The sequence below is a fragment of the Vombatus ursinus genome, unplaced genomic scaffold (assembly GCF_900497805.2).
Source record: "Vombatus ursinus unplaced genomic scaffold, bare-nosed wombat genome assembly UNPS02014786.1, whole genome shotgun sequence".
Classification (NCBI taxonomy): domain Eukaryota; kingdom Metazoa; phylum Chordata; class Mammalia; order Diprotodontia; family Vombatidae; genus Vombatus; species Vombatus ursinus.
In genome coordinates, this window is record NW_020954564.1 from 31,494,726 (window position 1) to 31,518,378 (window position 23,653).

The 23,653-nt window shown below is 43.6% G+C and overlaps 1 protein-coding gene across 1 annotated transcript; it reads right to left on the reverse strand.

The window, feature by feature from the left end:
• Nucleotides 1-439: 439 nt before the first annotated feature.
• On the reverse strand, nt 440-22,756 carry LOC114046943 (BPI fold-containing family B member 3-like). The gene is given in 15 exon segments (XM_027867580.1): nt 440-463; nt 1,787-1,863; nt 4,203-4,266; nt 6,076-6,118; nt 8,676-8,743; nt 9,742-9,909; nt 10,570-10,623; nt 13,299-13,478; nt 13,948-14,039; nt 14,742-14,805; nt 17,144-17,207; nt 18,592-18,747; nt 19,315-19,440; nt 20,140-20,254; nt 22,648-22,756. Coding segments are annotated over 15 exon segments (1,404 nt in total).
• Nucleotides 22,757-23,653: the final 897 nt, after the last annotated feature.

Genomic DNA, 23,653 nt, shown 5'->3' on the forward strand with positions numbered 1-23,653 from the left:
TAGGAACCCAATAAAAACAGAGCCCAGGCTGACCCTCTCCCCTAACAAGAGGTTCCCAGGGAGATCCTGAATAAGAATTATAAGAGTGAGTTTGAATAGAAGACAAGAGAATTACCCTGAGGGCTAAGGAGACTGCAACTGTTTATTAGATGAAAAGCCTCACCCTGGCCCATGTCCCATAACCAGGAATCTCACTAGCTGAGGTCATTTGTGCCTCGGTTAAGCAGCTGGGAAGGCAAGCTGGCTTGAAGAGGGTCCCAGGCTGGGTTCTAGCACCACAGCCAGCTCAGCACCAGGGCCGTGCCTTCATTGCACAGTCTCAGTCTTCAGAGTGTCGCTTTCAATGTGATCCTTGCTTCTTCTGTCTGTCTAGTCTCCTCTTGTCCCAGGGAAGACAGGTAGGTAGCCAAGCAGATCTCTCACTATCCAGGACTCAAGATCATATACACACCACCAGCAGGCCCTATAGAAATCATCAAGGTCATTTTCTCAGTTCTACATACACTAAGTATCCTCTTGTTAATGAAAATACTAGGGGTGGTATGATGGAAGGAGACCTAAAGTGGGAGTCATGAGACCTGGTTCTTGCTGACTCCCTCAAATTCTCAGACTCAATGTCTTCAACCATAGAATGGGGATAATAGACTTTTTCTAAGGTAGAGAGGTTCTTCAGCCCCAAGGGAGTTTAGGTATAGATTTCAAGGGGGGGGGGGGGTCAATGAATTTGGATGGTGAAACAAATTACATCTTTATTTTCACTAACTTTTGACTTACTTTGTAATTATATATAATTGTGTTTATGTGTGTATTTGCACTTAAAAATGTTATTCTGAAAAGGGGTACATAAACTTTACCAGACTGCCAAAGGGATCCATGACACAAAAAAAAAAAGATTAAGATCCTCTTATCTAAGTAATCCCAAAGCTCCATCACTACCATCCCCACACCACCACCACCACCACTCTCAAAGAGGCCAATGTCAAGTTTCATAGAAAGCTCATTGGGCTGAGTCAGGAGATCTAGGTTCTGGTTCTAGTTTTGCCACTAACTTGCTAAGTGACTCTGGGCAAGTCACTGCATTGCAATGTGATTCTATTTCCCCACCTGTAAAATGGAAATAATACCACCTTGACCACTGATAGAAAATTGTTAATACAAAATGGAATATTAACAGACACTGTCTCTTAATCACTCTAGCAATGTCATAAATTCCAGTGGTGTCCTTACATTTTTATCCTAAAGGTAATGTCTATTAGGTTGAGCTGAATCCCACCCTAAGTCCTTACCCTGAGATTTTGCCTTGTAAAGGAACCCAGTTCAACCTGGATCTAAGCTTCTAATGTCCTCTTCCCCTTCCACTGGGATTCGTGGCATGGAGACCAAAACAGCCAGAACAAAGTAGTTTTCCTTACTCAGATTACCAAGGGTGACTGGGATATCATGACCAGGCCTTGCTATCTCATACTACTTCCTCCCCTCCTAAAAGTGTAAAGAACCTTTCAAGGGTCTCATGATAGGAAAGCCACTGTGTTCTGCCCTTATGGGACAGGACCTGCTATCCTGTTATCTCATTAAAGACATTTATTCCTCAACTCATGGCTTTGATTTATTTCAGGACTTAACATCACCTACCATCAGGATGTTGTAGAGGGGGGAAAAAATGAGGCAAGAACTGAGAGAGATTTTTATTGCCCTATTTCACAGCTAGAGAAACTAAGTCACACAAGGCTAAATGACTAATTTACCATGTCCTTGGGATGACTAGAGCCCATTTAGGAAAACTTACCGGTAAAATTTTCACAACAGAACCCACTATCTTGATCCCCATGACATCAGGCAGAGGGATACCAGGAACCAGGCAACCTGGAAATAATAAATAGAGCATAATTAGGTAAGCTAGAGAAAAGATAGCTAATGGAGAAAAAAAAACCATCACAGAGTTGTCTGTGGCTTTGCTGGAAACCCAGCACCAGCTCATATCTGAAACTGGGAAGACCAATTAGTAAACGTATTCATTAGAACCTACATTTATCAACAATGTTCAAGGCTCAAGGCTAATCATCTGTTTACTCAGCTAAGATATTCTACCATGATTAGAACCATTGGTGCCTGTACAAATATGGTTACGAGTTTGAATTTCATGCAGAGTCAGCCAGTATTTTCATCTACTAACACATGTAGCGAAGGCACAGAACACTATGTAACGCATGATTACCCTCTCACAATAGAAGTGCAAACAAGAACTTGATTCAAAGGTTGGCTAATTATTCTTCATTGCTACCAATTACCAATTTTTATGCCCAGGATAATTGAGAAGGGTGGTGAGAAATGGGACATAATCAGTCTTCAAATATATGGACTATCACGTGAAAGGATTGGATTGATTCTGCTGACCCCCAGCGGGGAGAATCAAAGTTAAATGTGACTCAGTCTATGAAAGAAATATGAGAGCTGTGCAATAATTTAATAGACTATCTCAAAAGCATTCAAAATATGCAAGCAAAGACTGAAAGCTCACTTGTCAAGAAGGCTTTGAGAATTGTTTCTCTGGGTGAACGTCAGACCAGATGATTTCTAAGGCTCGTTCTAGCATGGCGTTACACTGGGGCACTGTAAATGTTTATTAACTGATTGATGCTTCTAATTGAATGTTCAGTCCATTTTCTGGAGGCAGTTAAATGCCACAGTAGATAGAACACTGAGCTTGGAGTCTGGAAGAACTAAGTTTGAATCCTGCTTCAGGCACTTACTAGCTATGTGACCCAGATAAGTCACTTGATCTCTTTGTACCCCAGTTTCCTCATCTGCAAAATGGGGATAAAAATAGTATCTACTTCCCAGGGTTATTGTGAGAATCATATGAGGAAAACATATGCAGAGGTGCGTTGCAAAACCTTAAAGTCGGGGTAGCTAGGTGGCGTGGTGGATAGAGTACCAGCCCTGAAGTCAGGAGGACCTGAGTTCAAATCTGGCCTCTGACCAAACACTTGACACTTACTAGCTGTGTGACCCTGGGCAAATCACTTAACCCCAATTGCCTAAAAAAAAAAAAAAAAAAACCTTAAAGTGCTATATAACGCTAGCTATTTTCATTATTATCTATATATTCTTTCTATTTTTCTAAATTTGAAACTTCAAATTCAGGAATTCTGTCACTGATCCTCTCCCCTAACCCCTGGTGCCTAGAACAGTCATGCATCCTTCTTCACACTGCAGTAGCATCTGCCACAGTTAACCTCAACGTTCAAGTTTGATACTAATGACCATCAGCTCTCCCTCCATCCCACCCAGCCCAGATGGCTTCACTGCTGGCTCAGTCAAAACTGGCCAGGCCACTTGACAATCAGTCCCAGAGGTGAGAGAACAAGAGAGTATGAAGAGTTTGATACAATCCTTCCCTCAAAAATAGCCTGGAGCCCAAGTCCTGCTGAGGCTGAGTCTTCCTCAAGGATAGAATAATTCAGTGATTTTCTTTTTGCCTTAAAACCTTAACTGAGCACACCAGAGAAAATACAGTACAGGGGAATGAACCCTGGGTTAAGAATTAAGAGATCTGAGTTCTAATCCTGATTCTTTTGGTGACCTTAGGTAAACAATCACCCTTATCTCAGTCTCAGTTTCCCATCTTTAAAATTAGAGGATTGACCAGATGGTCTTCTAGGTCCTTTCCAGTACTGACATTCTGTGTTCCATGTTCTAAGACCTCTCCTAGCTGTGAAGTTCTATGACTATCACTTTAAGACTAGGCACAATATCTATCCTCCCTACTTATGGCAAGGGAGATTTGAGGGCCATCATCTCGAGGATCAAGGGAAAGTGCCCTTTGGATTGGGCCTTGGTTTCCTCATCTATAAAATTAGATCTTTGAATTAGAAGTCCTCTGAGGTCCCTTAAAGCTCTCAATCTATGATCCTTTGAACTGTACCTTTGTCCCCAGCTTCTTATTTCTGGGCCAATGAAGTCATGGCAGGGGCAGTGGGGGAGTGGGGAGGGGGAAAGAAGGACAGAGCAGGAGGTAGTACTGAGAGGACAGGAACTAGATCACAGAGATAAACAGGACAATGGGGCCCACAGAGCAAACCAAGCAGTTGAACCAGGAGCCTACTGGGCCATGATGCTCCTAGTTTAAATGGGCAGGGAGGGAAGAGGCCAGCATGTGCCTATTCTCCTGCAATTGGCACCAAGGCCAACAAGTCCCGCACCATTGACGCTGGGGACAAAAAGATCTTCCAGGAGCTTGCTGATCACTGGATTGAGACCTGATACCTAGGGAGGGAAAAGTGGAGTAAGTTGTCTTGGATAAAATGTCTCAGCTTTACTCTGACTTCCCTCCTCCCTCCTTACTGTTAACCTCAGCCCCTTTGAATCCCCTTCCTATCTACTCTATGAGCTTCCCCCTGTTTTCTTACCCAGGGCTACCACTGCATCCGTAGCCTATGCTCCTATCTCACTGTTACTTCTTCTCCTGTCTCCCTTTATCATCCTAACTCCCACCCTTCACCCTCTCCCATCCCCAGTTCCCTTGTACATCCCCTGCTCCTGGTCTTTTAGATTTGCCTAAAGCTATTCCTGACTCCTGGTTCCCACAGTCTTCCCCCCTATATACTAAACCCTTTATATATGGCCTCCATCTTCTACCCCATCAGTGACCTTACTCTCATCCCTACCATCACCTCATGGTCCCACCCAGGGGTGTGCTGAACACAATTTGAAGTTTAATCTGCATTATTATCAACATTTTCTCCATTAATTTCTTAAGTCTAGACAATAAAAAAAACCTAATAAATCAAGCCCTGATTTGTAGGGTTTGCTGATTTCTAAGGTGTATGTAAATGTTCACACTGAAAATTTAACAATCAGTTTTCTGGGGAGCTAATTAGGGCTGGCTCTAGCACATCCTTGAATTCTTACCCCACGTAAAACACACACACACACACACACACACACACACACACATACCTGTCTCACCCTATACAGCATTAATTCCAAGGTCAGAGGACGGAAGTTCAAATCCCACCTCTGATGATCACTATGTGACCTTGGACAAGTCATCTAACTTCTTTAGGCCTGGGTTTCCTCATCTATAAAATTATAAATTTTGAATTAAAAGTCCTTTGAGGTCTCTTAAAGCTCTCAAACGATGATCCTTTGAACTGCACCTTTATCCCCTACTCCTTCCTGGCCCTCATCCTGACTCCCCAGACCTAAAACATCAAATGACTTGAGATATCCCCTTAGATCAGTGGTTCTCAAACGTTTATCTCAGTACTCCTCTCCCCCGACAAAGAGCTTTTGTTTATGTGCATTTTATCTATGGATATTTAGCATGTTAGAAATGAAAATTTAAAAATTAAGAATTAGTAATCTGGGTAGCTGGTTAGGGTTGCCTCCAGCTTGCCTCTGAACTCTCACCCCTCCCGCACCACACACACACACACACACACACACGCACACACACACACACACATGCACACACACGCACACATGCACACAATTCTGTCCCACCCTAATAGAAGCAGCACTGATTCTGGAGACAGAGGGTCTGTGTTCAAATATCATCTCTGATGATCACTATGTGATCCTTAGTATTTTTATGAAAATAGTTTTGACCTCATAGACTCCCATGAAAGAGTCTCAAGGACTCTCAAGAGTCCCTGGACCATGTTCTGAAAACCACTGTCCTCAAATCTCAGGCCCAAGGGAAAGTGATCAGAGTAACCTGAAGCAGAGACTCTGCCAGAAGCCCTTCCCCAGGCACAGAGGATGAGTCTGGGTTTTTACCCAGGTCTTAGATCCTTTACTCCAGATGACCTGGAAAAGCTAGGAAAGGACTACCAGTCTCAAATGCCCTAACTTCAACTGTCTTCCCTACAATCACCTTCTACATAGAGAAAAGGTCTGCTACCACCTCTCCCCTAAACCTTGACCCAAAGGCATGAGGATCTGGTGGGGAAAGATAACAAAGTCAGGAGCTCATCTAAGCTCTGGATCCTCTTCCCTGACCCCCTACACACACACACACACACACACACACACACACACACACACACACACTTCTCCAAATTAAGTACTTACTTCAATGCTTCCCACTGATGAAGATGACAGGAAGAGGGAGATGCTGCCAAGGAGAATGTTAAAATTACAGATAAAAAAACCTCAATCTGACTTGGCTCCCCATTTCCTATCCCCAAGCAGTCCCTGGCTCTCAACTTCTCAGAAGGGTCCCTTAGCCTAGGGGGGCGGGGCCCAGAAATATGATGGAGGCAAATTCCCCGGTATGTCATGATCTTTTCTAAGGATGGAGGGTGGTGAGTAAGCACCAGATCTTCACTCCCATAGTGAAGTGGCCCCTCTCCTTGCCCAAGCAAACCCCTCTGTCTAGACATGCAATCCCATTCCATACTATCTTCCCCAACAGATTATCCTCTCTACCATTTTCACTTTCACTAATCTTTAATCTCACCCCCTCTACTGGCTCCTTCCCTGCTGCCTACAAATATACACCCATCTCCATATCCTTAAAAAAAAAACAAACTCGCAGAAGTTTCCTCCATAGTCCTACAGAGTCTCTGCCCTTTTATGGCTAAATTCTTTGAAAAAGTTGTCTACACTCAGTGCCTCAGCTTCTTCTCCTCTTCTTCTCTTCTAAACTTTCTGAAGTCTGGCTTCCAGCAGCATCACTCCTCTAAAACTGCTCTCGTCAAAGTTGCCAGTAATCTTTTAACCACCATATATAATGGCCTTTTCTCAGTCCTCATCCTTGATCTCTCTGCAACCTTTGACACTGTTGACCATGGTCTTCTCCTGGTTACTCTCTCTTCTCCTGTCTACTCCTCTTCGACTTTCTCCTGGTTCTCCTGTCTGTCTGACCACTTCCGGTTTCCTTTATTAGACCTTCCTCCAGGTCATTCCCATTAATGGTGAGAGCCAGCCCCCCTCCAGGATCTCTCATGGGCCCTCCTTTCTTCTGCCACCATACTATCTTATTTGGTGATCTCTTCGGCTCCCGTGGGTTCATGATTCCTCAGCTACATTCATCCAGCCCTAACCTCTTCTGAGCTCTAATATCTAACCACCAATTGCCCAACTGGGGGAACTCGATATACCCAACTGGACATCCCATAGACATCTCGAATTCAACATGTCTAAAACTGAACTCATTATCTTTTCTCCAAAATTCTCCTCTCTTCTAAACTTTCCCATTACCGTGGATGATGCCATCATCCCTCCAGGCACCCAGGCTCACAACCTTGGTGTCATGCTCAACTCATCTCTCCATATATCCAATCCATTGCCAAGTTGTGTCATTTTTGCCTTCACAACATCTCTTCTATAGGTCCCCTTCTCTCTTTTCACATAGCTTCTACCCTGGTACAGGCCTCATCATCTCATGGGCTACTGGTGGGTCTACCTGCCTCAAGTCTCTCTCCACCCCAGGCCATCCTCCAAAGTGACCTTCCTCGAGCCCAAGTCTGAGCACATCACTCTGCTACTTAGTAAACTCTAGTGTCTCCCTATCACTTCCAGGATATATGTGGAATCCTCTCTTTGTCATTGCAAGCTCTTCTCAACCCAGTGCTTTCCTTCTCTCCCTACTCCATCCTTCTTTATACACTCCACTACAAACTGGTGACACTGGCCTTTTTGCTGTTTCTAATACACAATGCTCCATCTCCAAATGCTATAGACTTTTTCACTCCCTGTTTCCCAGGCCTGGAATGGTCTCCTTCACCTGGCTGCCTGGGTTTCCTTCAAGTCTCAGCTCAAATCACCCCTTCTGCAGAAGGCCTTTCCTGGTCCTTCCCCAACCCCACAGTCCCCAGCCCCAGTGTTTTCTTGCCTTCCCTCTGAAATTACTTCCCATTTTCACTAGATATGTATATCTTGTATATACATAATTTCTTCCATATTGTCTCACTATTACATAGCAGGAACATGATTGTGCCTTTCTTTGTATTCCCAGTCCTTGGCACATGTAGGCACTTAATAAATGCTTGTTGACTGATTGACTGACTGCTGTCCTAGGTCTGATTGATCCTTTTGTCAGACTTTGCCTTCTGGAGACCAATCAGCTTGTTTCAGTACAAACCCTCACAACCCATAACCATTCCCACCCCTACTATCTTGGCTTCACCTATTTCAGGGCTCTGGGAAGAGTCTTAAAGGGGACTTGTCTCCTAGAGAGTGCCTTTGTGTGTGAGGTGGAATGATGGACTTGATGTTAGAAGGTGGAAAGAAGGAGGCGTCTCTCAGGAAACAACAGAGATAGACCCAGGGAGGAGGCTAAACTAGAGAATGCTGTGTGGGTTTGACCCTTACCAGCTGGGTGACTAGTCAGAACCTCTCTGTGATGTTTCCCCCAGTGCAGGATGGGGATAATAATGCCTGGCCTACTTTCCTCACAGCATGGTTACAAATAAAGTGTTTTTTACAAACCTTAAAGTGACATAAAAATGGGAGTCGTTATTAATTACTGTTAAGGCAAGAGAGGGAAAGAAGGATCAAGTAGAGTGGACAGCAGATTTGTTCCTTCCATCTTTTATTTGGACTCTGACTAATCTGGGATAGAAGGACTATGTAGAATGTCAATAAAATCCCCTCCTCCCTCAACAGACAGGGACAGATTCCAATTACCATCATCCCCCAGGGGACAGCCCAGCCCCCGTGCCCAGTACCTTTCCAGTGAAAGAGAGATCATCAATTTGCATCCAGAAACCACAAAGTTGGCCTTCAGGAAGAGATCCTGCAACATCAAAGTAAAGGGATGAGCAATAATGATCAGCTCCCAGGGAGCAGCTAAGTGATTTGGTAGACTCCAGGCTGGGCCTGGAGTCAGGAAGTCCTGAGTTCCAATCTGACCTCAGACACTTATTAACTGTGTGACCCTGAGCAAGTCCCTTAACCCCATTTTCCTCAGTTTCCTCATCTGTAAAATGAACTAGAGAAAGAAATGACAAACCACTTCAGTATCTTTGGCAAGAAAACCCCAAATGGAGTCATGGAGTCAGACAGGACTGAAATGACCGAACAACAACCCATGGATAAATCTTGTGTTCCTAATATGCCCCTCTACCTAGGAAACAGCTATTCTCCCTCCTCTACTCCACCTTACCAACACTGATGTTACTCATAAACAGAGCAGGAAACCACCTAAACAACAGAATTTCATTGGCAATATGAGGCTGACTACTGAACCTATCACTGGGCCACCATTAAGATTTTCATTCCTTTGAACCGTGTTATAATAGAAATATCCACCTGGGAAGGGTCCACATGCTAAACTGTTGTCTGTTCCACATGCCTTAGAGCGGATGAATTTGTTAGCTCCTCTCATGAAGGCAATTTTGGATAAAGAATTCAAGGTAGTACAAAAGAGTCTTTGCCCTACTAAACCATAAGCTTCATGAGGTCAGGGACTGAGTCTTCACTAATCTTTGTACCAACCCCAGACCCTAGCACAGTACTAGTAGAAACTTAATATATATTTGTTATATTCTATTGAGAGCTGAGGGAGTGTTGGAGGGTTGGGGAAAGGTAGAGGAAGATATGGATGGAGAAAGTAAAATTAAGGGCACCGAAGACAAATTCCCCTCCCCACCCTGAGAATAATCACTGCCCACCTGCCAGACCACCTTGGTCCTAGCCTCTCACCTTCACAATGCCACCCTCCCCCTCTCCCTCACTCAGTGAGCACAGCCATGACCCACCAGCCTCTCCAGCCTGTTACGGTTCTGGCCTTACCGCCTTCAGCACCATCAGGGGAAAGAAGGTGTTATCTGCCTTTTGGAGGAAGAGCTGGATGATGAGAAACAGTTTGACCATGGCCTTGCCATCCTCCAACAGAATCAAGGGATGCTCTGACAGGACCAGCTTCACAATGAGCGGTGAGGATGAGGGACATGGAGAACACTGGAAAGATATTTGAAAGTCCATCTGAAGCCCCTCAGAGTGATGAACTATAAGCCATCATCAGTCTGATATTTAAGTGTGGGCAAACTAATCAGATCCTTTCCAGCTCGACAGCTGCTAGGATCACTACATTGAAGGGATGAGACAAAGGGCTTTTGATAAAAGGAAGGCAAGATCAGAAGTTCCAATCATAGGACACCAATAGGCACCTCTCAGGGTTGGCCCAAGTTTGAGCCTAGAGATTCTGGGTTCGTGGAAATGGGTGCCAAAACAAAGCTCACCAGCCTAAGATGAGGGAAAGATATTCAGCAACATAAAACTCAGGTTCCATTTTGGCAATGGAATAACCAGGGGTGTACTGGAACCAGTTCCTTACCAGCTCAAGAGACATAATGGTTAAATTTTCAATATGAGCATTTACACCTCAGAAATTGGCAAACTACCACTCAGGGTTTGATTCATTGTCTTGTTGATTTCCTAAACTTAAGAAAGTGATGGAGAAATGTTAATCATGCAGATTAAGCTTAAAAGTATGTCATGGGTACATTTTTGGGAGGGAGAGCCAGTTGTTAAATATTTACCAGCACAACCCTGTGAATAACCCAGTTTCTTGAGGTCCATCTTCCTACAAATTACCGTAACAGTGAGAAAAGTGCTTACCGAGGATGGAATCGAGGGAAAGATTGCATCCTTTAGCTGGTTACACTCAGAAAACTGTGAAAATAAAAGGGAGAAATAATACTAAATGAGAGGCATGGATGCCCTGATATTATCCATCTCCCTATACCTCCTCAACTATAAGACCAGACCCTTCATTGGTCATCAGAAGAAATAAAAGTGACCAGCCCAGGAGCCTCCAAACCCAGAAGGAAGTACTCATCCCCCAATTCCTCCCATACCTTCTCAGGGAGCTGACTTCTTAGTGACATATCTCAAGGCTTCCCTTATTTCTGTCTTAGGCATGAGAAGAGATAAAGATTCCTTTGGTCCCACCTTCCCAGTGGTTACCTCCCATGCACCCACTCCAGCACCCTAGAAGTCACCTACAAAACTCCAACTTGAGCCCTTTGGGGAGGGTCTTGACCATCTTTGCTAAATTTAAGAAAAAGTCCCAAATGAAAGATCAAGGAAGAACATAAACTACAAAGGAAAGAGTATTGGATATAGAGTCAGTGGGCCGGAGTTCAAGTCTCGGCTCTGTTACTCACTACCTTTGTGACTTTGATCTCATTGGACCTCAGCTTCTTCATCTTTAAAATGAAGGGGATGGCCAAGATGATCCCTGTGGTCCTTCCCATCCTTAAGTCTATGGTACTAATGTAACCTCTATGGATACCTAGAAAAACGAAACTGGAAGGGACCATAGAGATGACCAACCATTGTCTCATTTTAGACAATTCATATTCCTTCTCTGGGCTTGTTTCTTCACCTGTAAAGGCCAGCCACTGAGAAACAGTGTGGCATAGGGGATAGAAAGCCATCCTCAGCTGGCTGAGGAACTCAGGCCAGCAAGACCCAAGTTCAAATCTAGTCTTTGACACATACTGGTGGTATGACCCTAGGAAAGTCACTTAACTTCTTAATCTCCCAAGCAACTCAGTAGGCCTATGGTTTGCAGAGAAGGTGCAAAACTGCAATCACAGAGGGAATTTCCCCAACTAGGAGCTCCCCATGCCAATGAAACCTGAGGTCCAGTCTCCATTCTTGTCCCTAATGTCCACCTTGCTTCCCTCACAGAACTGCAAAGCCCTATGTGGACGGGAGGTGAAGGAGGTTCCAGTCACACCTGATATAGTGAAATTTTCAAGGAATGGGATATCCTATGTGTATAAACATATATACACATATATTCATGAAAGGGTGCATATATACTTATATGTGTATATACACACGTGCACGAGGGTGGTGTGTGTGTGTGTGTGTGTAAGGGAAACAAGAGAGACATGCTGTAGGAGAAACAACCCTGGATTTGGAGTCAGAAGAAGTGAGTTCCATTCCTGCCCCCAACACTTAACTAGATCTAATAGACTAACAGACAAATTCCTTTCCTTCTATGCACCTATTTCCTTATCTGTAGAATGGCAATACGACTCAAACTGACTACAGGTCAGTTTGTAAGGAAAGAGCAAATGACCCCAGAGGTTCCAAGATGGAACCAATGTGAGAATAAGGTTGGCAGACCTACCAAAGTTTAAATCCTGGCTCTGACACTTGCCCCATCTGTGACCATTGGCAAGACACAATGCTTTAGTCTCAGTTTCCTTAGTGGTAAAGCAGAGATGATAATACATGAACTACAAACCTCATAGGATTTCTGTGAGTAATGTAACATGGAAATGTGAGCTCTGTGTGTGTTTGTGTGTGTGTGCACGTGTGCACGCACACACTCTTTGATCCAGCAATACCACTTATGAAGTCTGTATCCCAAAGAGATTTTTTTTTAAAAAGGGAAAAGGACCCACGTGTACAAAAATATTTATAGCAGCTTTTTTGGTGATGGCTAAGAATTAGAAATTGAAGGGATGCCCATCAATTGGGAAATGGCTGAACAAATTGTGGTATATGATTATAATGGAATATTATTGTGCTATAAGAAATGATGAACAGGCAGATTTCAGAAAAAGCTGGAAAGACTAATATGAACTAGTACAGAGTGAGGTGAGCAGAACTAAAAGAACAGTACACAGTAATGGTAATATTGTATGAAGGACCACTGTGAATGACTTAGCTATTCTCAACAATGTAAGATAATTACAGAGGACTGGAGATGAAAAATGCTATCCATCTCCAGAGAAAGAACTGATAGTGTCTAAATACAGACAAAGCACACTATTTTTCATTTTCTTTTTATAGTTTGAGTTTTCTTTTTATAAAATGACTAATATGGAACTATTTTACATGATTGCATATGTATAACATATATCAGATTGCTTACCATCTCAAGGAGAGGGGAAGGGAGGAAGAAAGAATTTGGAATTCAAAACTTCAAAAAATGTTAAAAAAAATTTTACATGTAATTGGGGGGAAATAGAATATTATTAAAAATTATATATAAAGTAAGAATAAGTAGGCTCTCAGTAAGGACGTCTCCTACAATGATAGTAGTAACAATAATAAATAGTAACAAAAACAACAATAATAATAAAAGAAGTGACTATTTCAGGAGTTCAGAAGCTTTTGATGCTTACTTTTGAGTAGTGGTGCTTTTTTTCCCCAGAAGGCTGAGTTTTCTGGCAGGCAGACCACCAGATATAATACTATTCTATTTTTATTAAAAGGAAGGTTGATGGCAGAATCAGGAGTAGCAATTAAAGCTTTCAACCCAGACTGAAATCAGAATTTGAAGGATTGGAAATGCTATCCCTGTCAAGAGAGGGTGCCAGGCTCACCATTTCCTGATTGCAGGTGAACACAGGTGGGGAAAGGTTGATTAGAATGGAAAGGATAACAGATAGGAAGTACTGACAAATGCTCAAGGAGACCATGTATCCATCCAGTTTTGGAAGGGCAACCTGGGCTGAGTTGGCAGGTATGTTAACGGAACTGCCTTCCATCAGTCGGACAGCAACCTGAAGGGAGCAAAGAAAGAGGAAGAGATATATCCAGACAGAGTCAGCAGTACCTGAGACTCTACCACCTTCCCTCCAAGTCCCTCTAGGCATGGCCCCAAGGAAGGGCCACCCAACAATGTTCACAATGATTGCAGTGAGCAATAGAAATAGGCAACAGCATTCCCATACATAGAGATTTTGCCTGGACTCCTGCAGGTTCCTGGGCATAGCATCATCAGAAGCTTGGGGGCAGGGGGAGAATGGATGAGAGAGACTGTCTTTCCACACCCCTACCACAATCCTAGGACAAACATCTGGAGGACCTGACTGTGAGATCAACAAGCTTGGAGTATATATGGGTGGGGGGGCCTCCAGTTACCCAAAGCCCCTTGTGTCATGGAAGTAAAGAGCCCTGAGGAAAGCTAAGCTTGAAAGAAGGGCTCCTAGCATCCCCCTTCTGCCACAACCTCCAAAAATCCATACTCACATTGATGTTAAGATCCACAGTCTGGCTTGTAATGGCAGGGGATTCAGCAAGTGTGTACCGGATTGTCCCCAGTGTGCCTAAGGGAGCCAGTGCTATAGGAACACAGGGAGAGAAGATAGGGTGGGAAGGAGGGGAAGGGGAAGAGAGACAAGACTGGTTAAAGGCCTATGGTACACCTGCCCTTTGTGACTCCCCAAGTAAACAGGGGTGTACTTGCAAGTGTTTAATAATCAGCTCTCTGGGAAAAAAATAATGTACATAGAATACACTTCTAAATTTAATCTACATTATTAAGGCATTTTTCAATAATTTTATTAAGCCTAGACAATCAACAAAATAATATGTCAAGCTCTGATTGATATTTGTAGCATTTGCTACATCAGAAGTATAGTGCTCACCCTGAAAGTTTAACGATTCACTCTCTGAGCTACTCCAGCAAACCTCTGGCCTGAGAAGGGGAGGGACAAGCATAGGCAGAGCTCAGAAAATCTGGTAGATTGCCTGAGAAGTCTCAAGAAAGGATGAGATAGGCAGGGGAGGGAAGAAAGGTAAAAGGGGAGGAAAGGGGAAAGAGAAAAGAAGGGAATGAACAGAAGGAAGGAAGGGAAGAGAAAAGGAGAAGAGAGGCGTAGAGGAGGGGAGGAGGGAGAAAAGGAAATCTGTGGTGTTCTAAATAAGGAGGCCCAAATATTGGCCCCACTAGCATCACAGAGCAAGCAGAAGTTGATCTGAAGCCCAGAAGCTTTGGACTGGAGAAATACAAGACAGGGTCAGAGGGGAAGCCAGCAACTCACAACTGATGGAGTTGAACATCTGGACGGTGGTCTGCACCAGGGCCTCCTTCGCCACAGGACAAATCTGGAGGAATACAGGGCCAGAGAGGGGACAGTCATTGGTCTCGGCTACCACCAGATTAGGACACCTTACTTTGGACAAGTCTAAAGATCTATGCAGGAGGCAGATTGAAAAAAGATGGGCAGGCCCCGAGACAACACAGCCATCAGGGGTCCCTCCAATGTATTAAACTATTGTTGTTTAAAATTACACCATTAAACACCTTACAATGTTTAAAATTATGCCAATATAACAAACTCCTCAATATTGATGGCAGCTAATATTAAAATAAGAATGAAGCTAATTTTGTCCTGTTCAAGGGAATGTTTTACACTAAGTAGAACTTTTTGGTTCTTCTAACCCAGGGTCTCTGCAGCAATCGCCCTCTTTGTTCTGATGTTTACTGCCTCTTTAGGGCATCAGGCCCAGAGGTTGCCAAGAAGTATAAAGGAACTAAGCCAATACCCAGCACAGTGTTGGGGCAATGAACTACTGAAAGGATGGATGGATAAGTGAGTGAATGAACGAATAAATGAATAAACTCCCACAGTCCTGGGATAGATGGGCCTCTGGGGCTCAACCCATGGCTAATTCTGGGTCCTTGGCTATGCTAGCTCTTATGGATAAAGGTGGTGATTAGAGATTGCCCCTCGCCCTACTTACCCCCAAACCTAGCACAAATAACTGCTCAATGAGTGGGTAATCACACAGCCAGTAACACTATGGTAAGAATGTGTGGGTCTCAACAATACAAGGATCTAAGACAACTCTAAAAGACTCATGATGGAAAATGCTGTCCACATCCAGAGAAAGAACATGGAATCTGAAGGCAGATCGAAGCATACCGTTTTCTCTCTTTTTAATTGTTTCTTCTTTCTCGTGATTTCTCCCTTTGACTCTAATTCTTCTTTACGACATGACTAACATGGAAATACATTTAATATGATTGTACATGTATAGCCTATATCAGATTGCACACCATATTGGGGAAGGGGGAAAGGAGGAAGGGGGAGAAAATTTAGAACTCAAAATATTGTAGAAATGTATGTTGAAAACTAAAAACAAATAAATAAATAAATAAAATTTTTAAAAGAATGTAAAAGAATGTGTAGATCTGTGCTAGATGGTGGTTTCATCATATGGAAAAAATAATGCTGGTCTGGGAGGTAGGAGATACAGCAAGTCACTGTAATAACTTCTCCCTGTTGGGCTTGTTTCTTTATCTATAAAATGAGGGTGACAATACTTACACTAGATACCTCATGGGATTATTGTTAAAAAAAAAAGGTCTTTTTTAATATTAAAGCACTATTGAAATGTGAGCTATTATTAAGAAAATGTAAGACACTTGGCTCTGAGGATTTTTCTTCAAACCTTGCACTGTGCCAACCAGAGTCAACACAGCCACAAGAGGGAGCCACTGACTGAGAATCTAGGGCTGGAGAAAACTGAGCCCAGCTAATCTGGTACCATTTTGCTGTTGACCCTGGGGAAATTATTCAGCATTTCTAGGGAGCTACATATTTGATTGTGAACCTAAGGGTACCAAACTAATTTTAGGGAGGTAGCAATGGTGCCACTCTAATGGAAACAGCCCTTATTTTGGAATCAAAAGACCTGGGTTTTAGTCTCAGATCCAACACTTACTAGCTGTACAACCTTGATCAATTGATTTAACTTCTCAGAGCCTCAGTTTCTTTCATTCTAAAATGAGGGCAAAAATATTTTCATTTCCTACTTCCTAAGGCCATTGTGAGGATCAAAATAAGCATAGTCCCTTGTACACAGTAAGCACTAAATAAGTGCTTGCTGACAAGATACTTCATCTCTTGACTCCAGTCATTCTTCCTGGATGGCCTCCCTTCCTGTTATGCTCTCCCTCCTACACTCCAACTACTGACCTCCCTGACTTCTTCCAAGTCCCAACTAAAATCCCACCTCCTACAGGAAGCCTTCCGCAATCCCTCTTAATTCCAGTGCCTTCCTTCTGTTAATTATTTCCTATTTATCTTATATGTAGCTTGTTTTTTATATATTTATTTGCATATTGTCTCCCCCATTAGATTGTAAGCTCCTTGAGAGCAGGGACTGTCTTTTGCCTTTTATTGTATCCTCAGCACTTGGCACAGTGTCTGGCACATAGTAGGCACTTAATAAACGTTCATTGAATTATTGAATTGAATTGACTTGAAAATAAGCTGAGTATAAGGTGCTCTGTAAATGCTATTGCTCTAGATATGTCAACTGCTATTATTATTATTGATAGCCAAGTTCTCCAGGGATCATAGAGTCACTGGCCAGCAGGAAGGGGAGAGGGAAAAGCAATGAGAAAAGGAAAGCAGGACTCCTGAAGCAGTCTTACCAAGCATGGTAGCATCCCCCTTAGGCTATTCCCAATTAACACTTGAGCTTGGATAGGGAGCAGGCTGAAAAAAAAAAAGGAGGAGAAACAAGATTACAGAAGAACTAGACAGATTGCCCTACCAAGGTATGAGCAGAGTGTGGGAGACCCAGGCTCACAGAGCAGGGTCCAAGAAGAGATGACACATTGCTCCTAGGGAAACTAACTTATTCTCTCTCTCTCTCTCTCTCTCTCTCTCTCTCTCTCTCTCTCTCTCTCTCTCTCTCTCTCTCTCTCTCTCTTTCTGTTTTTCCACACACAATAAATATATACATATACATATGTACATATATATATACATATATACATGTACATATTGTCATGAAAGGGCAGCTAGGTGGAGCAGTGGATAGAGCTCCAAGCTTGGAGTCAGGAAAATACCTTCCTGAGTTCAAATCTGTCTTCAGACACTTGCTAGCTATGTCACCCTGGGCAAGTTACAACCCTGTTTGCCTCATTTTCATCTGTCAAATGAGCTGGAGAAGGAAATGGCAAACCACTCCAGTATCTTTGCCCCAAATAGGGTCACAAGTCAGACATGACCAAAAATGACTGAACATAAAAATGGTCATGGAGCTGTATAGTCAGAGCAATCAGGAAATTTACCATTGGCAGTGAGGTGCATGGTAAGAAATCACATGGCCTTTAGAGGTCATTTTGCCCACTTTCCTCATTTTACAGATGAGAAAGCTAGGACCCAATAACAGGAAATGACTTGCCCAGTATCACAGAGGTAGCAAGGAATAGACTCAGAACTAAAACTCAAGTCCCCTTACTCATCCAGTGCTTATTCTTTCACATTCATGGACTAAGAACAAAAAAAAAATCCTAATAAGCTACTTCAAAGAACATAATATAAGAGAAAAAGGCTTAGATTTGCAACCTGAGGACTTGTTTGAACCCTGCCTCTACTATTTTCTACCCACATGACCTTGGGCAAGTCCCTTCCCAGTAAACAAGCAGATCTCCATTTTCTTCTTTGAAAAATAAGGAACCTGTACTGAATGATCACTAAGGTTCCTATGAGCCTATTGAATCCATTTCCTTAGTCCGGAGAAAGACTGGGCAAGAGTGTAAATGGCTTCCTCACAAATGAGGAAGTTCATCCTCATTCCCAGAGACATGTCTCAAAGACATTCCCTTCAAAGAAAAGATGAAACATTTCATCCCCATAATAGATGTATGTTAAGTTAAACCACTGGACCCAATAGGTAGCCCTTAGTGCCAAGAAGGTCACAGGCAGGCTTCTATCCCAATTTTTCATATAAACTCTAGGAAGAATGCAATTTAGCCAAAAATTGCCTGCAGAGTATGACTGAAATAAAGACTGTTCCTCAATTCACTCAACAGATGCCAGGACTTCTACCCAACGGACAGTGAGCAGCCCCACAGGATGACAAAGCCCTTACCCTGATAGGAGGTTGACATTAATGGTACCCACAGTCGTGGAACAGTTGTTAGGGACAAACTGTATTGTCTCTTTTGAAAAAGTGCCTAGGCAGATGTCCACAGTCAGACGCAGGTCCACAGAGATGTTGATCAACCCGGAGAGAAGATTGAGCAAGCTGTGGAAAGGGAGCTATGTGTGAAATGCACAGACTGTTTTTGATTATTCAATCAACAAGTATCTCCTTCCCTTCTTTACAGAGGTAAGGAACTGCCTGTGTAGAACACTGCACATCCTGACAGACTGGGATGATTGATGCATGGGTTAGTTCTGCTAAACTATTTTTTCTCTCCTTTTTCTTCCTTGTTACAAGATTGGCCTTAAAAAAAGCTAGATTGACTCCCATGATCCCTTCTAGTTCTAAAGTCTATATTCTAATTTTCTATGTTCTGTGGTCCCTTCTCACTCTGACATTCTGTGCCCCAAGATTCTATGATTCTATAACTCTGCTACAAACTAAATAATTCAAGGATACTAGATATCATCAGGCCTGACTCTTATGTTGACTATTTCTGCTCAGACCTTTGAAGTCCCTAAGAAGGAGATCATAGTGTCTAATGAAGGAGCCTAGTGGTCCCATTGACTGGGCAGGGCCATCAACCCATCCTACTCCCTAGGGATCTCTAGAAACCTTCCACCTGAAGTAGGTTCCTTCCCCTCCTCCATCTCCCCAGGGAGCAATTACCCAGCCCAGGGCTCTGCTTAACAGTTGCCATCTACATTGAGCTTGAGAAGGATAATGAGCTGGCTCCCCAGATTGGGGTGGAGCTTGACTGAGATCTCAAAGAACTGAATGGAGAAAATTCTCAGGCTGCAGGTTAAAAATTTGAATCCTGGGATGAGATGGAGGAGAAGGGCCAGACAGAGCAACCTACGCACATTCAGAAGGTACCAACACCCTCCCCCAAATCCTCTCTCCTGCCCGCAATAGGAAAGCCTAAGGGAAAGACATAGTCCCAGGTTTTAGGACCTATTGTTCCCAGGCTCACTGGAGAGGCAAGGCTAGCAGGAGTGGGATGATGACAAAGTACAAGATCACAGGGGACTAGGTGTGAGACTGTGAACTCCAGGCTCTAAGTGGTCTATGAGGGGCTAGAGCTCACTATTGGCCAGACCAGGGGTGGGGAACCTGCGGCCTCAAGGCCACATGTGGCCTTCTAGGTCCTTGAGTGCTGCCTTTTGACTGAGCCCAAGTTTTACAGAACAAATCCTTTTATTAAGGGGATTTTATCTGTGAAGTTTAGATTCCGTCAAAGGGTCACACTTGAGGACCTAGAAGGCCACATGTAGCCTCAAGGCCGCAGGTTCCCCACCCCTGGGCCAGGCAGTAAAAGAAGGCATCTAAGACAGTTGTCAGACAAGACAAGTTGAGCTGGGCCATGAAGGGTGGATGGTATCTGGAAGGGAGGAAAGAGAGAGAAATTTCCAGGGACTAGGAAAGGTGTGAACCAAGGTCTAGAAATGGGAATGGGGAAGAAGCTAATGACCTCCCTTAGTTTATGTTACTCACTTGGTAACAGACAAGAGAGAGCCAAAGAGGCCACCCCCATATCCCAGGTTGGGCAGCTGCACCAATTTCAGCTGCTTTTCCAGAATTCCACCTCCAATAATCTTGTCCCTCCATGCTGAAAAAGAGAAAAGGGGTTGGAGGAGAGAGGGAGGAGGTCAAGGACCAAGAGGTAGCCTGAAGGAGGGTCCTGAGACAAGAGATCACCAAGGAACTCCAAGCAAAGGTAGAGAAGAGTGCCCCACACCTCCTGTCACCTGAGGTTAAACAGGTCTTTATCTGACCCTCCCTCAAACTCACTGGGTCTCCTTAAGGAAATAACTTCCTTCCCAAGGCTTCAGTTTCCTAGTCTGTAAAATGGAGATAATACCACTTGCTCTGTCAAACCCACTGGATGACTATGAGAAATAAATGTGATAAGAGATGCAAAAACACTTTGAGAATTTAGAAGTGTAGGGCGCATATATCTAGGGTCAATGGAAAGAGGGAAAATAGCAGTGCCTCTGGAGTCAGAAGATATGGGTGCAAGCCCTGCTTCTGTCACTCCCTTAACTTCTCTGGGCCTCCATTCCCTCAGTGAGAAGACCGGACTAGATAGTCTTCTAGGCCCCTTCCAACTCGAGCACTTGGATCCCACAATCCCATGATCTTGCATATATGTTGTCTCCTCCCTTAGAATGTAAGCTCTTTGAGGGCAGGAACTATTGCATATTTGTCACTGCATCCTCAGTGCCTAGCACAATACCTGACACTTAATAAGTGCTGAGTGATTGGTTAGTTGATTATTCTTTGGCAAAGGTTTCCACCTAGGAAAGGAGATCCGGGAAGAGACAAACCCCAGCCTCCCATCTCAATCAAAAACCTGCCTCTCTTTCACCTACCTGCCGTTGCATTGCATGAATCCTTCCAGAACTAAATCTATGACCTCATGATTCTCTGACCTCCCCCTCATTCCTCTGGGTGAAAGTGAATAAATCCTCCTTTGGGGAAATGGACCTACTAAGAAAGAATCAATCAAGCACCCTTTATCAGGAATGATTTTATCAGGTTTTTTCCAGCTATGCGAAGTTTTGGACAGCGAGGAAGAAGTAGACCCTGAAGGCCAGGCTCCCAAGCTCATTCCTCCCCTTCTAAGGTTGATGACCTTTGAGAACTCTTTATGACCTTTTGCTGAAAGGGTTTTGAAAAAGTTGAAAGAAGATTGGCTAGAAAATTGGATAAAATGTCCAATTCTGTCCAATCCTGTGAGGAGTAGGGAAGGTAAGAGCAATGAGCCATAAGAACATAAGTTTAGAGCTAAAAGGATCCTCAAAGGTCATCTAGAGGCAGTCAGGTGACAAAGTGGATAGAATGCTGGAACTGGAGTAAGAAAGACCTGAATTCAAATCCAGCCTGATACTAGCTATGTGATCCTGGGTAAATCACTTAACCTCTGTCTTTCTCAATTTCCTCATCTGTGAAATGGGGATAATTATAGTACCTCCTGGGATTGTCATGAGGATAAAATGAGGTAACATTTATAAAAAGTTTTACAAACCTTAAAGTGCTATATAAATGTTATCAACATCATCATCATCATCTAATCCAACTCACTCATCTTATATATCAGAAAACTGAGGCACAGAGAGGTTAAGTGACTTGCCCATGATCACACAGGTAGTGACTAGCAGAGCCAAGAGGTGAACCTGGATCCTCTATGTTTCTCCAACCTAGCCTTCTTTCCACTGCACCCTGAGGATCCTTTCCCAGGTGACAGAAAAGAGAGCAAGAGGAGATGAACTTCCAGAGCCCAGGAGTCTGGTGTCCTGGTAACTAGCCCTGGTGGTTCACAAAATCACAAAATCTCAGAGCTGGAAGGAAATTCAGGGGCTATCAAGTCTAGACTATGCCTGACCTAATGTCATATTTAGATGACCTCTGAAGATAAAGATGACCTTTCTTCTAGCTCTAAATCTATGATCTCCTCGATAGCATCTCCAACCAGCGAGTACCCAGTTTCCAACTGAAGACCTACAGTGACAGACTCCTATTACCTCCTAAGGCAGCCTATTTCTACTTCTGGATAGCTCTAATGGCCAAGCTGTCACCAAATAGTTCAAACCAAACTCTCTCTCTCTTCTTCTCTTCATTGTTCCTAGCTCTGTACTCTGGTACCCAAACAGAATAACTCCAATCCTTCTTTTAAATAATAGACCTTCAAATATTTGAAGACAGCCTTTATGACTATCCCTACCCATCACCCTCAACCAAGTCTTCTCTACCCCAGGGTAAATATCTCCAGTTCTTCTCCAAAGTATCCCCAATTGGGTCTTTCAGTCAATCCTTATCCAGTTCTCTCATGAATCCTTATCTTCCTTCTGTAGATGCAAGGGACTAAAGAGACTCAGAGAAAATATGGGACACCCCAGCCTTGACCTGGGGTCTGGAGAAGCTGGGAAGCATTATGTTTCATCTCTACAGTCTCCACTTATCTCCTAGGACCCAGATAGGAAACACTGAGTCATCACTCACCCTTCTGAATCTCCTGTTCACTGATGGTGCATAAGATTCCCAAGTCTCCATTTCCCTGGACACAACTCAGCAGACTACAGCCCCACAGGAACCCAAGCAACGGCCACATCCTTGCAGTGCCTGTAAGAAGTCCTGTGAGCCAGGCCTATAGGTCAGGGAAGGAGAAAAGAGCCCACTACCATCTCAAAGTCAGACCCCTTTACCCATTCTTCTCCTGTCCCTCATGGACTAAAGGAGCAAAGTAGGATGGTACCAACCCTGGATCTGGGGTCCCAGGGTGCTAGTCCCCACTCTGCCCCAGACTCACTGGATGATCATTGGGTAAGTATCTTTCTTTCTCAGGGCTCTTTTGCTCAATTCTAAAAAGAGGGTGTTAGATTGGATGATCACTCAGGTCTCTTCTAATTCTTCCATTCTGCTTATTTGGCAGCACATTGCAAAGAGCTTTGGTTTGATGTCAGAGGAACTGAGTTCAAATCCCTTCTCTGTCATTACCTATATGACCTTAAGCAAGACATCATCTCTCTGGACCACAGGCTCTTTCTCTATAAATTGAGAGGGTTGTTTGGACTAGATGGCCTCTAAGATCCCTTTCAGCTCTGAATCTGTGATCTCCTGATTCTAAACTTACAGGTCCTATGATTTCTTCCATGTGGGTATTCCCTCTACCGACTGGTGTAGGTCCCAACTCCTCCATGCCTTATGAACTGCTATTCATCCCCTAGTAATCAACGATATGGTGAGCAGCCTCTCCACACTTGGCTAGACACAGTCCATCTTATCAGACTTACCAGAGCTTGCCCTCTACTGGCAAAGCTTTTGATAACCCTGCGTTTATTCCACACCTCAAAGAGCAATAATTGGAAGATAGTGGAGGACTGGTAAGTTAGCTTTTCAAACAAGTGAGTCTTATATCCCCATCTAGACTGTGAGCTCAGGGGCAGAGGCTACATCCCTCACAACTTAAGAGTCATCCAATAGATGCCCAATGAAGAAACAAATGTTG